This window comes from Canis lupus, chromosome 5, assembly GCF_011100685.1.
Source record: "Canis lupus familiaris isolate Mischka breed German Shepherd chromosome 5, alternate assembly UU_Cfam_GSD_1.0, whole genome shotgun sequence".
NCBI lineage: Eukaryota > Metazoa > Chordata > Mammalia > Carnivora > Canidae > Canis > Canis lupus.
This window is the reverse complement of record NC_049226.1, coordinates 26741288-26763549: the sequence shown is the minus strand read 5'-3', so window position 1 is coordinate 26763549 and position 22262 is coordinate 26741288. Positions and strand designations below refer to the sequence as shown.

Below are 22262 nucleotides of genomic sequence, written 5' to 3'. Positions count from 1 at the left end.
AACCTTCTGATTACCACAGCTCCTTTTTAGAGCATTCAGGGGTCCTTGACCTTAAATATTGCTACACTCCCTGTGCCTCCAGGCAGCTGTGCCCTGTGGGCTGACCCCAGCAGTGATGCTCTTGCTCCTTCTCTTTGTTCTCTACTGTCCCACCACGGTCCCTTCCCGTCCCACCTGACTTTCTGTAAGGCCAGTCTTTAAACTAGCCTCAGCGACTCCTTCTCCCGGTCCCCAGCAACAAACCACCCCCTGATTCTCATTCCAGGTGCCCTTCTAAAAGTGTAGTACCTGATGATACTATTACTGATTATACATAGATGATGAATTTAAGAAAAAAAGAAGAAAGTCTTTGTAATTGTGTGTATGTACACACACACATATACATACACCACACACACACATATATATGTATGCATATTTGATACCCCAAGTACTTGATTTGATATGCCCCACAAATGGTCCAACTTGATTGCTGCTTTGATCTGCCTCTCCACTCCCAAATTTGTACTGTGGGACCTCAGCAGTATGTGCTTTATACCCTCAGACTCTTGGACTCCATGTTTCTATCTACTAAGCTATGTCTATCTGTATTTATCTCTTCTCATTGAAAAACCTCCACAAATCCTCCTTTGTTCCTTGACTCATTGACTTTGTGTGGTCATATGATGACACACTGTGTGAGTGTTTTGAGTTCAAGGTTGTGGCTTGCTCACCTGGGGGTCCCCCATAGCACCAGGGCCTTTCCCGTAGCAGAACCACGTGCCCCAGTGCTGCCTGAGTTGACTTCACAGGGTTAGAGATTTGGGAATTTGTGAGGAATCTTAGAAATCTTCTGGTATAATACCTTCATTTAACATATTAGTGAAGGGACGCCTGGGTGGCTCAGTGGTTGAGCATCTGCCTTCCACTTAGGGTGTGATCCTGGAGTCCCAGGATGGAGTCCCACATTGGGCTCCCTGCATGGAGCCTCCTTCTCCCTCTGCCTATGTCTCTGCCTCTCTCTGTGTCTCTCATGAATAAATAAATAAAATATTTTTAAAAAATAATGTATTAGTAAATTGCAGCTCAGAAAACTGTGAAAATATTTACTTAAAATAGCACAAAAGCAATAAAATCAAGTGTGTGTGTGTGTGTGTGTGTATCTTTGGTTTTCTCAGCTAGTAATAACCTTTTGAATCTTTCATTCTGATGTAGGAGGATCTTTTACCTCTGCCTTTACAAATGTTTCAAAGAGAGACTCAAGTAATTGTTTCCTATGATAGGAGTTATATCACAAGTCATAATTATAAAATGGTTCAGAGGACCAGACACAGGATTAAAAGTGAAGGTTCTGACTCTACCATTTATTAGCCACATTTTTATTTTTTATTTTTATTTTTATTTTTATTTTTTTTAGACAGAGACAGATGGAGCAAGAGCATGAGGGGAGGGGCAAAGGGAGAGAGAAAGGAAGAGAGAGAATCTCAACAGGCTTCATGCTGAGCCTGAAGCCTGACACAGGGCTCCATCTCAGGACCCTGAGATCATAACCTGAACTGAAATCAAGAGTTGAATGCTTAACCAACTGAGCCACCCAGGCGCCCTAGTCACATTTTTATTCTTGACAGTTTTGTCTTTAGCATTATTATCATTTCTGTTATTTATGAATACACACAATCTGCTGTAGCCCCCACTTGCCATCTTTGCTAACCAACTCCAAAAGTCTTTCCCTTTGGTACATCGTGAAGACAGGTATGACAGGAGATTTCTATATATCTGTATCTATATAGAAGGATGGAGATATACAGAGAAAGATAACTTAGATTTAAAAAGTAAAATGGAGGTTTTTATTAACTGGAAAAATAGAAAGTAAAAAAAAAAAAAAAAGATTACTATCTTGGAAAAATACAATTATGTTATCTGTGGTCCTGTTAGCCAAAGTGCCATCGTGGTGGTGAGATGAACGAGAAAACTTGTCCCGTATCTAAAGTGAGGGTGGTGTTACATCATACGAGGGTCAAATCTTTCCATTTTGAGGATAAAGTTTGCTAATTCCCTCTGTGCATCAAGCAAAGCTTTACTAGTTGTCCATCAAGGTGATGAGTTTCATGATTTGGTGGGTTTGAACTTTTAATTTAACTTAAATTCAACTTGAGTTTTATGTGGCCTATTTTATTACCTTATTATTTACAGCCTTGCTTTTAACACTGACAGAAAAGACAAAAAGGAAAACATTTCAAATCCCACTTGACTCGCAAGACCAAAGTCTTATAAACTGAAATGACAAATGTATGATTTGTGTAATCCAATTATGATTACATTGTTTTTTGTCATAACACTCTGTGGTGCAATGTAACAGAAAAGTGGATACATACCAACAGCTACAAGAAGAGGTGACATTAAAAGCAAAACTCAGAACTTAAAAAAAAAAAAAAAAACACACTGATGAAAAGTACTCTGAAGTTTTAGCAGGGCTTACGAAATGTCCTCTACAAATGACAAATACATGTAAATTCGTGGGATGTTGTATCCGGAGATTTGAAGAGAGTGAAGGTAATGCATACTTCAATGTCTAATCAGGTGGGGCCCTTGTAAGAATTCCACTTAATCTAATCCATTCTGCTCTTTTCCCAAATGTTACACGAGGTAAACATGGGGACTTGCTGTATTCCTTTGCAAAATGTAATGGGAAACAGTATTTCGGTTTCCTTAACCTTTAAGGAGAATCTTTTCCTGTAATGATGGCTCAGAAGCTTGGTATGAACTCATGTGACCCTACTTTCTAGGCTCTAAGATAGTAGGATCCAAGAACAGCACTCAAAGAACTATAAAGTTTAAAATACTTTCTCTCCCACTTGAATGAATTAGGGGACTGTAGCTGTAGTCAGGAGACCTCACACCACACAGAAGAAATGAGAGACGTGTCTTGCCTTACTTCTCTCTGGGGTGTGGTACAGACCCCTTCCAACACAGCCTGCTGACGTGAAGTCCTGAAGGTGCCCCTGGGGAGGAAGGGACACCAGGGCCCTGAAACTTTCTAGGATAATGGGCGTTCTTCTACTCAGTCCACACAGTACTGACAGCATCACTGCAGTGCTCAAGTCCTCTAGGGGTGGAGGGAGTGGAGTGCCCACTGCCCCAAGCACTGTCCTTCCCATCCTCCTCCATCAACCTCTGAACCCCTGAACCCTGCAGGTCCTACTCCCGAAGTGACCACAGCGCAGAGGAAAGGTGTCCTCCAGGATGGGCTGCTGGAAAGAAAGGAGGCGTCCATCAGTCCAGTCTTCCTGCCTGCCCTCAGGAGTGCCCGGCCTCTCCGCTAGGGACTGGGGGCCCCCTGCGTTCCCGCTTCTCAGGCTTTTCCCCTTGCCTCCATTATCCTAAACTTTGCTATTTAAATGAACTTTCCGGTCTTCAGCCTCCTTCCTCGTCCTGGGTCTTCTCCACGGCCTTACCTCCTCCTGTTCTTTCCTCCTCGGTCCCAGCCTCTCAGCCCTGCTCGGGCTGCCTCTAGCCTTCCTGTCTCCTCCTCTCCCTCCCGGGGCCCCTTCACCTCATCCATTCCTGTCTCAGGCTCTCCCGATTCCCGGGCCGTTTGCTGGTGAGAAATCTTTGCTGCAGCGAGGACCGGAGTCCCCCGCGCGCAGCCCAGCGGCAGGAGAGGGCGAGGCTGGGAGGAGGGTGAGGGCTGTCTGGGAGGGAGGCAGGCGGTCCTCCCCGCGAGCCTGCAAGGATGCGGCAGGGGGCCGGGGGCCTGGGGAGCCACTGACTCCCCGAGTCCCTGTACGGGCTGCACCCCCGGCCCGCGGGCCGCCTTCCTGCCCAGCGCAGCAGGGCGGAGGCGCCTGGAGAGCAGCGCGGGGGCGCGGGGGGTGCCCACCTCGGAGTGGGTCCCCTGCGAGCCGGGGAAGGAGCGAGGAGCGAGGAGCGAGTGGGCGAGGGGTGAGCTGGGAGCGCCCGGCTCGAGCCCGGGGAAGAGCGGGGCGCGCGAGGGAGTGCGGGCGGGTGCGGCGGGCCTGGGGGAGGGCGCGCGGGGAGGGGCGCGCGGGTGCGGGCCGGGCGGGGGGCGCGCGGGGAGGGGCGCGCGGGCCGGGAGGGGTGCTGGGGAGGGGCGCGCGGGTGCGGGCCGGGTGCTCGGGGAGGGGCGCGCGGGGAGGGGCGCGCGGGCCGGGAGGGGTGATGGGGAGGGGCGCGCCGGGAGGGGCGCGCGGGTGCGGGCCGGGCGGGGGGCGCGCGGGGAGGGGCGCGCGTGCGGCGGCCGCGGCGCAGTGTCGGGGTGTGTGTGCGCCGAGGCGAGCGGCGGGCCGGGCGCGAGGGGGGCGAGGACAGGGCGCATGTCTCGTCCCCGCGAGCAGCCACTAGACGCGCCACCACCATCTTCTGCATGTGCCACATTTGCAGCCGGACAGGAAACCGCTCTCAGGGCTATGGAGACTGCGGGAAAAATCTGGCAGCTCTCGATGGATTGCTGAAGGGGCGCAGTCACCGTCACCAACCACCCACACCTGTCTCCTCTCTCTCTCTCTCTCTCTTTTTTTTTTTTTTTTGTTTCTTTTTTCTTTTCTTTTTTTTTTTTTTTTTTTTTTTGTTGTTTTTAATTTTAGCGCCATCGTCGTCAATGCATCTCTGAACAGCCTTTAGGAAGAGTGCGAGAGAGAGAGAGAGAGAGAGAGAGAGAGAGAGCGCACCGGGGAGAGGAGAAAAGAAGATGAGGATTATTTGCAGACAGATTGTCTTGTTGTTTTCTGGATTTTGGGGACTCGCCATGGGAGCCTTTCCGAGCAGCGTGCAAATAGGTAAGCTCTGCCCCGGTGGGGCGTGCATGTGGGTGTCGGCAGCAGGGATCCGAAAGTGAGTTAAACGAGTTGCGGGTGAGCAATTCGGGGAGACCTCCGGCGCCTCCCCTCCCCTCGCCCCGGTGCAGAAGACTGCCTCTTCGTGCAGGTTCGCTGGGAATGTGCACAGGCTGCCCACCCGTTCGTTCCTCCGCGGCCGCGCTCCCACCGCCACCATCGATGCAAGTCGCTGGAGTAGGGTTGGAATAAGTTGGGAAAAAAACAACCACCACCACCACCCTCCGTGGGGTTCGGTTACATTGAATGTGCTATTTCTTCTCATTGCTTCCTCTAGAGCATAAAGGATTTCGAGTTTGTTGGGGGGTTTAAAATTGTGATTCTGTATTTTAAACACACTTCTTCCCGTGCTGGACTCCCCGGCTTTCCGGCCGTTCCAGAAAGACACTGTTTGGGCCAGAAAGCGTTTCCACCCGCACCCCCTGCCTTCGCTCGCAGCGGCGGGTTAACCGATTACAAAGTTCCCTCGCTTTCCCGGGGACCTTTTATTTTTCCTCTCGAGGCTTCTGGCCACAGTCCTCTGGTTGGACTCCCCTGCCAGGGACCCTGCCCATCCGCGGCTCTCCTTGCTCTTCCCCTCGCCTGTCTTTGCATGGGACGCAGCTCTTGAATTTCTTCCAGCTAAGCCCAGCCTCAACACTGCATCATTTCGCGTGGACTGGGCACGGAAGCGGGCTCATTAAGCTGAGTCCACGAGCCGCAGGAAAACAAAGTTCACCTCTCCTTCCCGACCCCCTCTGCCCTGCGTGTCCCCAGGGCCCTGTCTCTGCATTTTGATGCACACCCTCTCTCTTGCTCCTCTGCACGCCCCAGCTTGGCTGATGAGCATGTGCCGGGAATCGTGGAGAGGGCAGGAGAGGAAGGAAAACATGCTCCCTGGCCTCAGAGGTCATTGTGATCATGACAAATTGGGACAGGAAAGCGCTGAGCTGTCCTAAAGACGAAAATACTAAGCGTGCTCCTCGGGGACAAAGGGCATTCTGGAGCCATGGCAGGGAGAGCTTCCTAACTGTGTGTGTGGCTGAAAGGCAGTGGATCTGAGAGTGCATGGGGGTGGCTCTTGCATTTCCAAGAGGAAACACCGAATGTGCTTTTCCTGCTGTTTTTAATAGGTGGTCTCTTCATCCGAAACACAGATCAGGAATACACGGCTTTTCGATTAGCAATTTTTCTTCATAACACCAGCCCCAATGCGTCGGAAGCTCCTTTTAATTTGGTACCTCATGTGGACAACATTGAGACAGCCAACAGTTTTGCCGTGACAAATGCTTGTAAGTAAAACATAAGTTGTGCATAAATTTGAAGAGAATTGAAAGGAAGCAACGAAGTCCTCCTCCCCTTTATTACCATTAATTTAAAAATGGTTTTTGAAAGAAAGGCAAGATTCCCACAGTTGGCTGGTTCTAGAGCCTGTCAGAGTTAAAAGAAAATAAGATTTAGTCCCAGGGATATTCAGCTGGTCTCTCTCCCTTCTCTTCTGCCTTCCTTATGTATTTGTTTATTTCATTTCTTGTCTGGATGATTCAAGTTGATTTCTCCTGTAACATTTTGGTGTTATTCCTGTTATCTGAGTGTCAAGTTAGTGAAAATTGTGCTCTGTCTAGTTTTTTATCCTGTCCCTTTGTTTTGTTTTGTTTTGTTTTTTATATTTGCTTTTCACTTGAGGAAGCATATGCCTTGCTTATTTAAGGAAGACACATGCTCTCTCACGCTGGTGAAGGAAAGGAAGCCTTGCTGAGACTGAGGCAGAGGGAGCACTGTGTGGAGGATATATATTCTAGTCGGTTGGTTGACGCTGCAGATGATCTGGTGATGTCACTTGAGGCTGCCCTGCTCTTACATTCTGGGTTGTAAATGTCTCTTACTATCACGTAATGCATATATCCTGTGGATATAACTCCATGAATCCTTACCTTGGTGCCACATCATCTCAATCCAGCATCCACCTGAATTCAGGAACCAACCCGGCTTGATCTATCATCCTGCATGGTGAAACTAAAAGGGTGACCTCACCTAATGCTGTAATGAAACACTTGCACCCGTGTTCCCCCACCACAATCCTGTATGACTGAAGGTAAACAAATATAATCAACTACATATTAATTTAAAACTCTGTAAAATATGATCAGTCATTACAGCATTTTCACTCTTGGGGGGAAATACATTGTTTGAAATACCTCCTCAGCTTTACATGCTGATTTACTACTGTCCAGAATTTTTGGGTTAAGATAGCAGTCATAGGTTATGTAAGATATAAAGGAATAGTTTCTACTTAAAATTTTACATAGCAGTAATAAAATGCTTCATTTGAACTGTATTTTTATGATATCAAGTTGGGTCTATTTTAAAAGTCCTGTCAGTACAAGAAAGTATGCCAAACAAGTTAAGTGCTATTGAAAACAAAGAATTTTAAACTATTTGGAGGATATCTGCTTCATTATTTTAATTATTTTAGTTCATATTTATTTGCTATTAACTCATCTAAAAGATACTGTGGTTACTTTCCCTAAATTTTTGACATCCAACTATTACTTTATTTTAGAACTTGGTTTCATAAGGAGGTCCACGCATTTGACATTTAATAAATGGCCACAATTATATTACTTTGCAGGAAATCTGTATTTGCTATGAGCACTATTTAATTGGGAAAAACTATTTGTTGTATTTAGTGACAAAATCTACATGATAGCAGAAGGGAGTTACTTTGAAGCAGAAAGGTACATGGATTAGAGCTGTGATTGTGGATAGTTGTTTTTGCAAATTTTATCAGCTATTAGTTTTGTGTTTCAAGTTTTGAAAGGGATGTCAACATTGGAAGTAGTTCTAGATACAAAGTATTCTGCTTATTTTTAAAGTATTTTTTCATATCTCTCCTGAGATTCTATCAACAAAACATTGCTAAGTTTAAAAATAACTCCTGATCCAAATACATGTGATGGCACTTTGTCAACAGTAAACTATTTTTATTTTATTTTTATTTTTTTTAATTTTTTGAATTTTTTTTAATTTTTAAATTTTTTTTAGTAAACTATTTTTAAATATTAATTTTTATTTCTAAATTCTGTAAGACTTTCTTAAAAGTGGCAGATATATCAGTTTTACCTTGTTTTGTTTTTACACATTAAGTTTTTAAGTATTCTCAAGTTTATATTGTGACTTCCAGCTATAAAAACTACCAAGCTCTGGTCGTTCCTTCCTCCATAATCTCCTTCAGGATCATTTTAATAAGCATTATTTTATTTATGTCATGAAAATATTATGTGAAGTGTTTGGTAAAGTCCCTGTAAACGTGAGAAATGGACAAGAAGGCGCTCACAGAATGAAGAAGTAGAAGGTATAAAATACAGATAATAGGATATTCTTTAACATGTTAGGATTGAGAAAATGGAAACTAGATAAACGTTGCTGCTGATTTTGATACAGTGTCCACAATATCCTATTTTTCCATAATCATGAATAATTGATTTTGTGTGTGTTTAAAATATTTTTAAAAAATTGTAAATGAGGAAAAAACATTTTCTAGTGAAGAAAAGGACTTTTTTGGTTTTTATTTTTTTGACAAATAAGAGTGCCAAATGTCCTTAGGGCAAATCTAAGTAGAATTTGGGGAAAAAGTCAATTGTCAGAGAGCATGGGTCAGGGGCTTGGTGTTTGTTGAGTAGACTGAGAGCATATCCGTGTGTGATTTTCCAGTCTAATTAAAGGTGAAATGTAAGCAGTAAGTATGAGACAAACTCATCTATCAAGCTCTCTGCCTTTGGGTACAAAAGGATAAAAATAGTATTCAGGAAAATTAACATGGAACTTATTCCTCAGAGTGATACAGACTGGATTTTTAAATCTTTCATGTTAGATTAAATATAAAGATAGAATATATGACTGGCTAGGTTTATTTTAATTCTGGTTTTCCTGCAGTGGATTCTTGTAAAACTGAATAGGGCCATTAAACAGGCTGTGTATACTCACAAGACAGAAAAGCAGATTAAAGAGTGAAGAGTATTGGTCATCTATTGGACAGATAAGATTTCCTGCTGCTGCTTCTGCCTCAAAATTAATTTAGTGCTCTAAGAGAACTTTGGACAATCTAAACATTCTCTGTATACATTTTACATACTATGTTAATCTAGACCTGATTAACTCAAACTTCACACTTTGGGTATAAGTCCCTTCCAGAGGGAGGAAAAATAATTTCAGCTTATGATTGATTTTATATTTAGTAATATTTGTGTTTGTAATATTAATATTGTTTTCTTTTTAAAGCATTCACATTATTGGAATGTCACCCTTGGCTGAATATAAAACTGAAATTATAAGAAATATAGATAATATGAAATTATGACCTATTTCAATAATAATAATAAGTAGGTGTAATAAATAGCCCAAGGATTCAAAATTTAAAATGTAATTAAAAGTAAACCTTCCTTTGTTTTGGTTTATCCAAAGTATGGGGTATACAGTAAGATGGATATTTTATAAATAAATTCAATATGGCAGTGCTCTTTAATAAAATGCCATACAGTTGACCCAAATTAGCTCTCCTTACAGAAATGCTGTTTAAATTAGATATGTCCTATGCAAAACATTTGAGACAATCTGCAAGATGCTGTTTTCTTATATTTTCAGTAGTTAATTATAGGAGATATTTTGTTTTGGAGGATGTTGTATGTTAAATTTGACCAGAAGTAATAACCAAAACACTAAAGTCATTCTGTTACCAAATTTTTTGAAAGATAAAAATATTTGAGCCATTACAATTATTGGTTTAGTCCAGTTGCATTAGAAATCCTTTCTTTGGGGATCCCTGGGTGGCGCAGCGGTTTAGCGCCTGCCTTTGGCCCAGGGCGCGATCCTGGAGACCTGGGATCGAATCCCACGTCAGGCTCCCGGTGCATGGAGCCTGCTTCTCCCTCTGCCTGTGTTTCTGCCTCTCTTTCTCTCTCTCTGTGACTATCATAAATAAAAAAAAAAAAAAAAAGAAATCCTTTCTTTGGTAAGACAGTACTTCTGCAATATAATCCACAAATATTCAGTTTCCGAAATGACTCTTAAGTTTCAGAGGGGCGATAAGAAATGTATAATACAATAGATCAAGTACTATATTGTAACTTCAGTGAAATAGTAAAAGAATCCTATGACATATTTTCAACTTTTTTAACTTGGATAGGAAGAACCATTCAGTTAATACTTCTTAAAAAAAAAAAATATTTCTTCTTTTTCTTTTTTTTTCCCCCCTAATGGTGTGTTAATCTTACTCTCTTTTTTCTGCCTAAAGTCTGTCTGTTTAGTGGTTTAAAAATGGTGGATTGGAAAGTTGTAACAATCCCATATAGAATGGGATTATACCTTCATAATGGTGAAAAAGTTGTTCTTTTTAGAATTAAATAATGGTTCTGTTTGTGGCTGGTTTATTTATCAACCCTAAATATCCAGGATGAGTGCTGTTTGTCAAAGTAGGTTGGTATGTAAAATATACATATTTAGGTAATCTAAATATATTGAAAATGGGACACTATATCCAGTAGGCTCTATAGCCATTTCCACTTACATAGTAGGTACTTAAAAAAATTCATGAATTTAAGGGTACTAAATGATATTCTCTCTTTGCTCTAGTTCAGCAATGTTTAAATAATTGTACATTTTCCATTTTAGGGGTATGAAGCATAGAAAAGACATTCTAAGAGTTTATATTGAGATGATATAATAATCTTAAACATGCTAAAAATAATTCTGTTAGTTAGATCTGCAGGGTTATTAGTAGAGGAATATAAGAATTAAATACTGTTTGACTTTGGATTATTTTTACAGAAATGCATGATGTGACTTTATGTGACTCTCCTTAGGTTTCTTTATTTTGAATTGATAGCAAAATTCTATGTTGATCTGAAATAATTCTTTGATAATCTTTCTTTCTTCCTTGTAATTTTCTATCATAAGATTATTGATGAAGATGACTCATATTCCTATAATTTGTCTCTTTCTTAAGTGATAGGGTGGGGCATAAATTGCATTGTTATATTTCAAAATTTTCACAGGATTAAACTTTTGTAAAAGTATTAGAAAAATTCCTTAAACATTTTTTTTCACCCAAATTATTCCCAGTGTTGTTTATTTCCCAGAGAATACAATTTTTACTTTGAGGCATTAAGAAACACATATATCTTATTTACAGAATTTTATTACTCTTCAGGAATTTAAAATGAAGAATAAATACAACACACCTCATATTTTATGATGACACAGTTTTTCAACTGCTTTCCTATACATGATTTTATTTTACCTCAATCTAGTCCTAGAGGGAGAAACCCTGAGAAGATCGTAATTATAGTGGTAGTTAAGCCAGCTTTAGCTCAAAGGGGTCACTTAACTTGCCAAAGACTAGGTAGCTAATGAGCTGCAAGCCAGAGTTTGAACTCTGGTCTTCTAACCATTATCCTAAGTTCTTTTATGAGAAGTCCATTGGGTGTGAAAAATACTTCTACATTGAAATTGCTTAAGAAAGAAAAAAAAATTGCCATGTATTTTTTAATTTTTATTTTTTTTCTAATTTACTTGCAGTGTTTTGAAGAAAATAGGGCAAGACATTTCTGGGCAACTTATTCATTAATCATATGACAGTGAGTGATACAGCAAAGGCTGAAGTCATATTATGTAATGAATTTTTCCATCCATTCACTAGATTAGGTAATGAATGTAACCATTTGTTCATTAAACCTCTTTATCAAGGGCAACTACATCTAAGACCCTGTACTAGAGAGGAGTGTCAGAGAATCTGTAGGGATACTGCTGCCCTCAAGGAGCTGATAGCCCAATAGGAAAGAAGGATGAGTCAGTTACTACAGTGCAGTATGACAAAGTGCCATGACACAGAGACAGAGTGCTAGGACAGAGATGACCACGGGAATAGCACCAAACTTGGCATGACATCCCGGGTGAAGTGTTAGCAGATCTGAGTGTGAAGGCTGTTATTGAGTCTTTTGAAACAGAGGAAGGAAGGGAGACATGCCTGGCCCAAGGAGCAGCATAGCACATGGCTCTGAGAGCCAGGTTTATTTGAGCCACTGAATGTGGTTTGGCCTGGCTGTAGTATTGAGTGTGCGGGGAAGGAGAGGTGTGCCGGGGGGAAGCTCAGCTGATCCACCGAAGGTCTTCTAGCTGCTGTAAAGAGATTCTTCTGGATAAAAGGGGGTCTACAGATGACTTAAAACACAACAGGGATATAATCAGATTTATACTTTAGAAAGAGTAGGCTGGATGCAGGAAGGAGAATGAATTGGAAGGGGATAACACAGAAGACAAAGACGAGTCAGTGGAGTGTTGGAGTAATACAGTTTAGGATGATACATGCTTGAATAAAAGTAGAAGCGCTGAGGAGAGAGAAAAGCATGCAGATCCAAGAATACAGAACTGTTGACAGAACTTAGCGATGAGTTGCATGTCTTTGTGGGTGAATGGAAGGGAAGTGTGGAAAGAATTTAAGATGAGTTCTCCGATTTCCAGCCTGGGCAAATGATTCAGTCCTGGTACCTTTAACTAGACAGGAGACCCAGGAGGAGAAGCAGCTCTGAATGGGGAAGGTGAGGTTCGCTGAGGTACTGAGGTTAAGAGTTTAAGAGACACCCAAGTGGAGTTCTGCCGTAGACAGTGGGGCAGGTGTATGTGGAACTGCTGGGCTTGGTGTGAATTGAAGACAGGCATTTGGTGGCGCCTGAAGCCCTGTAGGCCGTGAGACTACCCGAGAGCAAGAGCAGTGCGGAGAGACTGGGGACAGAACCCTAGAAATACCTCTCCCAGAAAGGCAGGGAGAGATGGGGGTGCTGATGGACGATGGGTCAGAAGACTCAGAGGAAAATGAGACAAGAGTAATTTCACAGGAGTCAGGAGGTGAGGAGAATTTCAAGGAAATAGTGAAAAACCTTGTCAAAGCCTTCAAAGCCTGAAGAATTTAAATAATGAATTGCAAGGATAATTGATCTTTAACATCAGGCTTTTCTTCTCTTTAGAGTGTTCTTTTGCATTTTGACCAGATTTTTTTTTTTCCAGAAAAAGCAGCCTTTATTAACCTCATGTAGATTCTATTAATAGTACTCCTTTGTATATAGTGGCCTAGAATATTCTTACCTTTTACTGAGAGGTAAGGAGTCTTCTCTGGACTTTTGAACCAGATGGGTTTGGGTTTGCATTCCCGTAGTGGGTAAGTTACTTAACACTTCTGAACCTCAGTTTCCTATACCTGATAATGTAGGGAAATAACATGTGCCACATGTGAATTTTACGAATATCCGAAAAAGTGTTTGGAATGCAATTAGAACACAATTAAAATTAGTTGCATTAACATTTTCTGTGTTATATGGAGCATTTACTTCTTAACTTTGGAAGAGTTATGTCTTCTGTTTATATTTTGAGAAAGCTATGTATGTGTTGAATACATATGTTTTGTAGCTATTTCATAGGAATATTTTTTACCTCTCACTGAACTGCAAATTTTAATTCACATACACAAGTCCAAATTCCTATTTTTCAAAAGTATTTCCAAGTTCTAAGAGAGAATGACTTTATCTGGGATCTGTGGACAATTCAGAGAGACAAGTAGTTCGTGGATGATTAAAGAGGTTGATAAATTATCTTAATTATATGCAAAATTTTGTGTTCTTAAGTATTGTGTGTATATGTCTGTATGTTTATACAGAGACAGTCTAAGCTTTTGGACAACTTCTCAGTAAATCCCAGTCACAAAAAATGGCCCAGGATCACAGCCCTAAGAGAGCTACACATATGTTAGAGATAAACAAACAGTACTTCCTTCCCTACCTTCATCATTTGAGAAGCCAGGTGGATTTTATCCTTGAACCTAACCAGGAATCTTTCCATAAAATCCATCTCCATTAGCTTCTATCTTGACGTTGAAAATAATCAGTGCGTCCTGCCTGGAAAAATGCTTGGCTTGGTCCTCTGCCTCTCAAACTAACATCCTATTATTTATATCCCTCTCTTAGTATCAGAGTTGCCACATATTCCACATCAGCTCCTTTTATGTTTATCGTGATTTATCTTTTCCCTTACTATCACCACTCCTGGAACACCCTGTGTTTTTGAAGGTCATCAGTGACTTACAAATTAGCAAATCCGATTGTTATTCCTCAGTCTTCATTGTGTCTTAATAGTTGGGGAGCTCTGGTGCTGCTGAACTCTTTCCTCCTCTGATAGTAGTAGTGACTCCAGTAGGGAGCTAACAGGAGTGCTGTGTGTGCTGAGGGTCTCATCAGAGTTACCCCATGTCTAACACAACTCTAAGAAGCAGGAATTATTATTATTATTATTATTATTATTATTATTATTATTATTATATATGTGGGAAACTGAAGATGTGTAGCTAGGAAGATTTGCCTAGCCATCAAGTACCCAGGCCATCAGATCACTTCTACCTGCTGTTGGCACCGTGGCAGCTTGCAAGCACAGTAGCCACAAGAGATGCATCACTCAGCGTGACAGCAGCTAGGCAACTCTTCATTTAAATAGAAAGATGTTTTTATCTGAAAGCTTCCTCTTTACTTTAACAACCATGATGCACCCCTGTGGGCATGTATTGCGTTGTACATTGGATGTCATGGATTCTTCTGTGTGATTTGCAGCGCAGCACAAAATTCAAGACAATTCTCCATCTAATCGAGGACACCCCTATTACTTCATACTGCCAAAGCTGCGTCCTGAATACTGCCAGGTGTAAAAATGATTAAATGACTCTTTTAAATGTTCTGCAAACAGTGTTCAGTGACTTCATCAGTTGGCCAACCTACATATTTTATTTCATTTTATAGGAGTATTATTTGATTTCAGAATAACCTGTTCAAAACATATTTTCCCAAGTGCTTCACTAATAAGATTGACTTAGCTCTGAGGCACTTTCTTTCAGGTTTTCTTTGACATGTTTTTGGGTTCCAAAGAAACACCATGTTGACTGTTTTAAAGAGATCACCCAGGTCAAAGTTGCTCGTCTTCATTGTGCCATCACCTGTCCCTGACTTAATAAAACTACTAGTTTCACAAATAAAAAGTTATCTTAGAAATAAATGGTTAAAAAAAAAGTGAGATTTAGTACTTTCCTTGAATAAATGACCACATTTCTCCAGATATGGGAAAAAGTACACCATCAGCTGTAGGTGGTGACGACTTGCTTTTGCTACTTATATGCTTCTTCTAAAATAAGCAGTTTTTCATCAGTAACTTCAAATACATTATGCTCTTGTGTTCTTCCCATTTTTCCTATTTTTGTCTTTTTTTTAACTAACATGTACTTGTAAAAATTTCACATAATTCCGAAATCTTAAAAAGCCAAAGCGTTCTGTGATCCTACCACTTAGAGATAATCACAGTGCAGACCCAGATAGGGAGACAAAGAGTACTAAAAACATAAGATGCTAATATATATCTAAAAATAAAGGCATTTAATAAAAATGATAACACTCTTTGCTTACATTTTATTAATAGTCTATCTCACATAGTATAATAGATTTCCTTTTTTTTAAGATTTTATTTATTTATTCAAGACAGACAGAGAGAGGCACAGACACAGGCAGAGGGAGAAAAGCAGGCTCCATGCAGGGAGCCCGACGTGGGACTTGATCCCAGGTCTCCAGGATAAGGCCCTGGGCTGAAGGCGGCGCTAAACCGCTGAGCCATCAGGGCTGCCCTATAATAGATTTCCTATCAGTATATAAGAGCAGTCTCATTTTCTTTTACTGCTATATATTATGTCATCGGGCAGTTACTATGATAAACGTCCTTAGTACCCTCTGGATTACCATTTTGGTTGTATCCCCATTTTTGATATGACAAACAAAACAGCAGAACTATTTGTGTAGCTGTGTGAATGTTCCTATAGAACTAATTCCCGGTAATAAAATTTACTGTGTCAAGTAATGTGCGTTTTTGTTTTTAATAGATATTGTCAATTTATTCTCCTCAAAAAACAAAATGTTAAATTTGCAACAACCAAAATGTGAGAATAATTGTTTTTCCGTGACCTGCCAACACTAAGCCATTATGTCTCTTGAATCTTCACTTGTCCTGATGGGTGAAAATGACATCTAATTGCTCCTTTAATTTGCATATTTCTTATTAATAATGAGGCTGAGAATATTTTCTTACATTTACAAGATCTGTGTACTCCTTTTGTGTTCTCCTCCTTTGCCAACATTTTCTTCTTCATTTGTGGGAGTGTTTTATGTACTGTAGAAATTAACCCTTTGTTGTCTGCATTACAGATTCTTTTTCTACTGCACCTTTGGCTTCCAGCTTGATTTATGATGCCTTTTATCATACAGACATTTTAAATTTTTATGTCATCAGATCTGTGAGTTATTTTCTTTATGGCTTTTGAGTTTTTGGTTATAGTTACAAAGGTATTCCTAGCCTTAAAAGTATAAATATATTATTCCACACTTTTTCTAGTACCTTATGGTTTTAGACATTATATTCGTAACAGTCATTTAGGATTTATTTTCTTATGTCTGTTAAGAACTTATGATTTTTTTTCAGTATTATTTATTTGAATAAGTTACTCTCTCAGAGCTGTTCTGCACGGATACATGTGTAGCAAGTCTTTTCTCTTCCTGAATGATCCTGAGCCTGGACAGGAGTTCGGCACCTCTTCTCTCCCAAAGTTCTCCTGTGTGTTGCTTTTCACCTGTCTTTCCTGACACTCCTTCATGGTCAGAACCTATCACACTACTTGTGATATTTTTATCATTTATTTTCTTGTTCTTCTTACTTCCTACTTTTTTTTTCCTGCTTGTCACTCACCATGCAACTGAAGCACATCTCCGACATACATTATAAATACCATTTCTTCCACCATTCTGCTCTAGACAGTGGTCCATTTCTCATGATTTCAGAGTTCTCCTGCTTCCACTCTTTATCTCTCTCCACCCACTTTACATATTGGAGCCAGTGGGGCTGCTCTGAATTTAAAAATCAGAGACTGTCTCTTCTTTGCTTAAAACCTTCCAAAGGCTTTTTACCCTCTTAGAATAAAATTGCAACTGTAGCATCCTGCAACAGGATCTGCCTCTTGTCCACCTCTTGACCACCATTCTGGAGTGTCCTTCACCTTCTCTTTGGTTCTCTCACAAGCTTTAACCCGTTATTTTCTCTATGTTTGGTACTTGTTATCCACCCCTTCTTCTTTTTTGAATCCTCCAATCCAGTTATTTGCTTGACTAGATTTTTCTGAACCTTCAGGACTCAAGTCACAATCACCACTTCAGAGAAACCTTCCTGACCAACCTCTCTAGGAGTAAACCCTTTCCCTCCCAAATTCCAGTTACTCTGTGTTGCATTTCCAACCCTATGATCATCTTTGCTTTTAGCATAATCTGTAATTATTGTTTCTGTTTGTTTACTTATTTATTATCTATATTCCCTGCTAGAATATAAACTCCCAAAACCAAAGTCTCCATCTGCCTTGTGAAAGGATATATCCTCATAACCTTGCCCAATGCCTGGCACAAAGTTAGTCAATAAATGTCTTTGACTAGATGAATGAGCAGTATGTGATAAATTTTCCCTTTGCTCATCTTCAGGGCATCCTTAGGATAGCTAAGACTATCTTAGGTGTTATTGTAGAGAAAATCAAGGAAAGGATTTTAGGCAATGAGGTAGTAGATCCAAAATAATTGTTATATCCTTATCATAAGGATTTTTTTTTTCTATTTGTTTCCATTAGTTTCAGGTGAGCAATGGGCTTTGTAAGGAGGAAAATAAGTCCTATAAGGACGAAAGGGGGACGATTAATGCAAATTAACATACATTGTGCTGGCCAGATAGCACTTTGATAAATGCTCATCTGGTAGAAGAGAACTTCTAGGTGCTTATACCATGTGGTGTCTGCTGACAGAATAACTAGAAAATGCTGATACAATCCACTTTCACAGTAGAAGAAAGCCCGTTTGGAAAGCCAGGTGAACTAGAAAGCACACTCAGGCAAATCCCATCTGTTCAGACACTGACTGCTTGTTTGCACTTCTTGAAGTTCATGAAACCAGAAAACTTGTGAAAATAGGAGGCTGGCGTCAACTGTATAATGTTGATCCTGCCAGTTCTTGATTATCTCCCTTGTACCCTCAATAGGAAATTTCACAATTGGCTAGCTGCCATAACCCTGAATTTCTCCCTCTTTGAAATTAGTCTACCCTCGGTTCAAGTATTTAATTTTCAACTACGTGCAAAGTCTCCCAGGGAAGTCTGAAAGCCCCTTCGCCACCTCTGCTCCAAAGATTTATAATCAAGAGATTCTTCTTCTTCTGAAACACAATCATGCTTCTTCCTTTCTTAATGGAAAACTTGTTAGTCAAAATGTTTGTCTTTTTCCTCTGATAACCAGGGAGCTCAATTTCATTTTTACTTTTCAGTAACATAACTCTTCATTTCAACATTTTGCTTTGTTTTTATATCCTTCATTTTTCTAGAATCATATGTATTATAAATAATATATGATAGGCATATATTAAATATGGTATAATCATGTTTTAGGGAAATATACCTTGTAAGACTATGTCCATCATTTTAGGAGAGGAACATAAAGACATAAGGGCTATAAATTTAAAAATCTAATCAATGACCCATTCAACACAGATGTTAGTCAGCTTTTGTTTGAATACTCACATTTCCAGTTTAGTACTTTCTTTATTTGTATATGCTTTAGGAAATGATTTATACAGATAGGTAGGTAGCTAAGTAGGAGGGTGGGTAGGTGGATGATCCGTCAACTCCAGTAGACTGCAAATTCCTTGATAACAAGGATGAGGCTTATTAATACCTTTGCGCTGAAGGCCTGTCACAGTTCCAGACTCAATAATTGTTTGCTGATGGATTGTGAGAGGAAGGAAAGAAGAAAATGAGGAGTTTCTTTATTTTTTTAAGAGTTTTTATTTATTCATTTGAGAAAATGAGAGAGCATGAACAGGGGGAGGGGCAGAGGGAGAAAGAGAAGCAGGTTCCCAACTGAGCAGAGAGCCCGATGTGAGACTCGATCCCAGGACACTGAGGTCATTTCCTGAGCTTAAGGTAATGCTTCACCAACTGAGCCAAGCTCACAAGGAGCTTATTTCTTGCTTGCATATTTATGACAACTAATTCTTAGCTAGAATTGGATAACAACACAAGTCTAGCTTTTTTGTGTGATTCAAACCCTTCACATTTTTAAAGAACACATCACACGTCCCTGTCACACTTTCCCAAGCTAAATATCATTTCCTTATATAACTTGATTTCTGAGACCTTTAACATCTAAGTTCTGGCATGTCTGAATAACCTCTGGATTTATTATAATTTCATTAAAATATATTGGCCTGGATTAACCCCATACTCCTGCTATGATCTGTCTGGAACTAAACTCTCTATTTTTGACATTCATGGTCATGATCTGATGTGAACTATCTAAGAGAAAATATTAATTCCAGTTGTTTAGACATTCTACATGTAAAGTATAGCCCCAAATTCTTTGGGTATTTTTCAGTTACAACACTAGTTAGTTTGTTCATGTTAAGTTCATGGTCAATTAAAACTCAACACTCTGTTTTTTTTTTTTTTTTTTTCATGTGAATTGCTATAAATCAACCTCTCCATAATGCATTTTTAAAAATCTAAATTAAGGGAGCTTGGATGGCTCATCTGGTTAAGCGTCTGATTCTTGGTTTTGGCTCAGGTCATGATCTCAGGGTCATGAGATGGAGCTCCAAGTTGGGCTCCCTGCTCAGCAGGGCATCTGCTTGAGATTCTCTCCCTCTGCTCCTCTAACCTTGTGCACACACTCTCTCTCATATAAATAAATAAATCTTAAAAAAAAACTTAAAAAATAAACATTTTAAATGAAAGATTTTACAGATACACTCTTAAATTTTAACCTGTTTGAAAACATCAAGACCACCTTGAGTCTTAATTCAGTTTCCTATGAACTTTTAAATTCTGTGTAATAAAAAAAATAAAATAAAATAAATAAATTCTGTGTAATGCTTTACTTTATGATTATCCATACTGGTGATTAAAATTATGAGCAGGCTGCGATATGAGATAGATATAGGATGGTGCCTGGTCATGAACCATACTTTCAGTTATGTGTAGTCAATGAAATGTTAATATTGTTAAAATAATTCATTTGATCAAACCCATGTTGCCAATGAAACTTGTCATTTCACTTCACTTGCACTTTTTAAAACACTAAAACAAACACACATTAAAAAAACAAACACACACAAATATTAGGAAAATACTTCATACAGTCATGTTGAATAAAGGATAATACATGCCTGTACACACAAGTACACCCTTCATTCAGAGTGAAAAGAACTAATAAAAGATAAATAACACATAATTCACATTGGAATAAATAAATCTAGTAAACAAGATATAAAATATATTTAATCAAAGAAAGCCAAATTAAAGTGAACTATACAGTTTTACATAATAGATTAGCTAATTTTGATGATAAAGATGAAGAGAGTTTTACATCATTCAAGGTGTCTGGAGCCTTTTAAATTGGTATAATTTGAAAATCAATTTGTCACAATTTACCAAAATTTAAAATTATGAATCAGGGGTATGTGGCTGGCTTAGTTGGTTAAGCATCTGAGTCTGGGTTTCTGTTCAAGTCATGATCTTAAGATCATGAGATCGAGCCCCATGTTGGGCTCTGAGCTGAACTGGAGCCTACTTAAGATTCTCTCTCTCTTTTTCTCTCTGCCTCTCCCTGCTTGCATTCTCTCTCTCTCTCTCTCTGTATGTGTATAAAAATAAATAAATAAAAGTTGTGAATATGTTGAATTCATGAATATAGGAAAATCTCTAGTCGTTGAAAATGTTCATTAAAGCATTACTTATTAATATTTAGTTGAAAAATGGTTAAATTAATTGAAGTCCAGGCAGACTGTTTAAGGAAAAATGTCATTTATGAGAGTCCTCCATCTGACTTGAGTCAACAGTTCTGAGTTCAAAAATTCTTCTCTATGTATACAGAGACTCTATTTTTTTCTTTCTTCATGTTACTATTATTTTTTTATTTTTTTTATTTTTTATTATTATTTTTTTTTTACAGAAGAGCCAGGGTTATACTAGGGGAAAAAAGTATTCTGGTCAGATGTAAGAAAAGATGTCCTCAACATGTAATAATGACTTATTTATGTAATTGATGAAATTGATTTTTTTAAGTCATCAGTTGTTTAGAGAAAATAGACCTACCAGTCCTGGCTGATAGCCAGGATAAGACGGGTACATTGTTTGTCCTGTCCTCAGGTTCTATGTGGAGGGATATGTGAAAATTCTAGTCAAGGAATTATATGAGAAATCACTGTTTTTGCCCTAAACCTTCCCTATTCCTTTCCTCTTTCCTTTCATCCTCCCAAGCACAGAAGATGTTGTGGGAAGATTAAAAAATTATGTGATAATCCACTTGGGTCTTGAAAGATGCATGAGATTTTGCCGTTCTGTAAAGAGATACATAAATACTCTAGGTGGACAAAAGAGCATCATAGGAAGAAGTATAAAAGTGTATGCACAAGTCTGGGAGTAGTAGTGAGGTGGGAAAGTGGAGGCAAAGACAGTTTTGGGGGTATGTAGAGTGGGGGATTGAGGGGAGGGTGGGTGCAGTTAGCACTGCAGGGGCAAGGAGGAGCCTTGCATGCTGCCGAGTAAGCTAAGATGAGGGTTTTCACTCTGGGCCAGAAGACAGCAGGAACCATTTTAAGCAGTTTATGGCATAATTGCATTTATGTTTTAGAAAGACTTCTAACAGCACTGTTCATCATTCATGGATATATCAAAAAGCGGTCCTTTTTCCACACCTAACACACTAAGAGACCATTTCCTAGACAAGGAAATGCTGTGTTGCTACTTGAGTTGCTGTTCGTAGAACCCATTATTGGATGTAATTCCACTCACTATTTTCCATCGAGGACTGTTACTTCCAGCAAAAAAAATACTTAGCTTATCATCTCAACCATGTATCTTCACACTGCAAACCAAGTATTTTATCATAATAGACAGGTTGGAAAAGAGCTGGTATTTCTGGGCAGAAAAACATGAACAGATAAACACCATTTATAATATGTGTGAAGGCGATTAAATCTCCTTAAAGATTAGTGTAGTTGCTGATGGAACAATGCATATCCCAGTTCTGATTAAATTTCAGACTATTCCCCCCTTTTTATTGCTCTTGGTAGAAGTTTATTTTTTTTTAAAGATTTTATTTATTTATTCATGAGAGATGCAGAGAGAAAGGCAGAGACATAGGAGGGAGAAGCAGGCTCCCTGCCAGGGAGCCCAATGCGGGACTCAATCCCAGGACCCCGGGATCATGACCTGAGCCGAAGGCAGATGCTCAACCACTGAGCCACCCAGGTGCCCCAGAAGTTTATTATTTAATTTAGTTGGCACAAATAG

At 39.7% G+C, this 22262-nt stretch overlaps 1 protein-coding gene across 1 annotated transcript in view; it reads left to right on the top strand.

Moving 5' to 3' along the window:
• Positions 1 to 3630: 3630 nt before the first annotated feature.
• Positions 3631 to 22262, top strand: part of GRIA4 (glutamate ionotropic receptor AMPA type subunit 4) — a 373881-nt gene continuing 355249 nt past the window's right edge. Inside the window, 3 exon segments of the mRNA XM_038536334.1 lie at positions 3631 to 3921; positions 4584 to 4775; positions 5945 to 6103. Of these exon segments, the coding sequence (XP_038392262.1) occupies positions 4688 to 4775; positions 5945 to 6103 (247 nt within the window). The 5' untranslated portion in view covers positions 3631 to 3921; positions 4584 to 4687.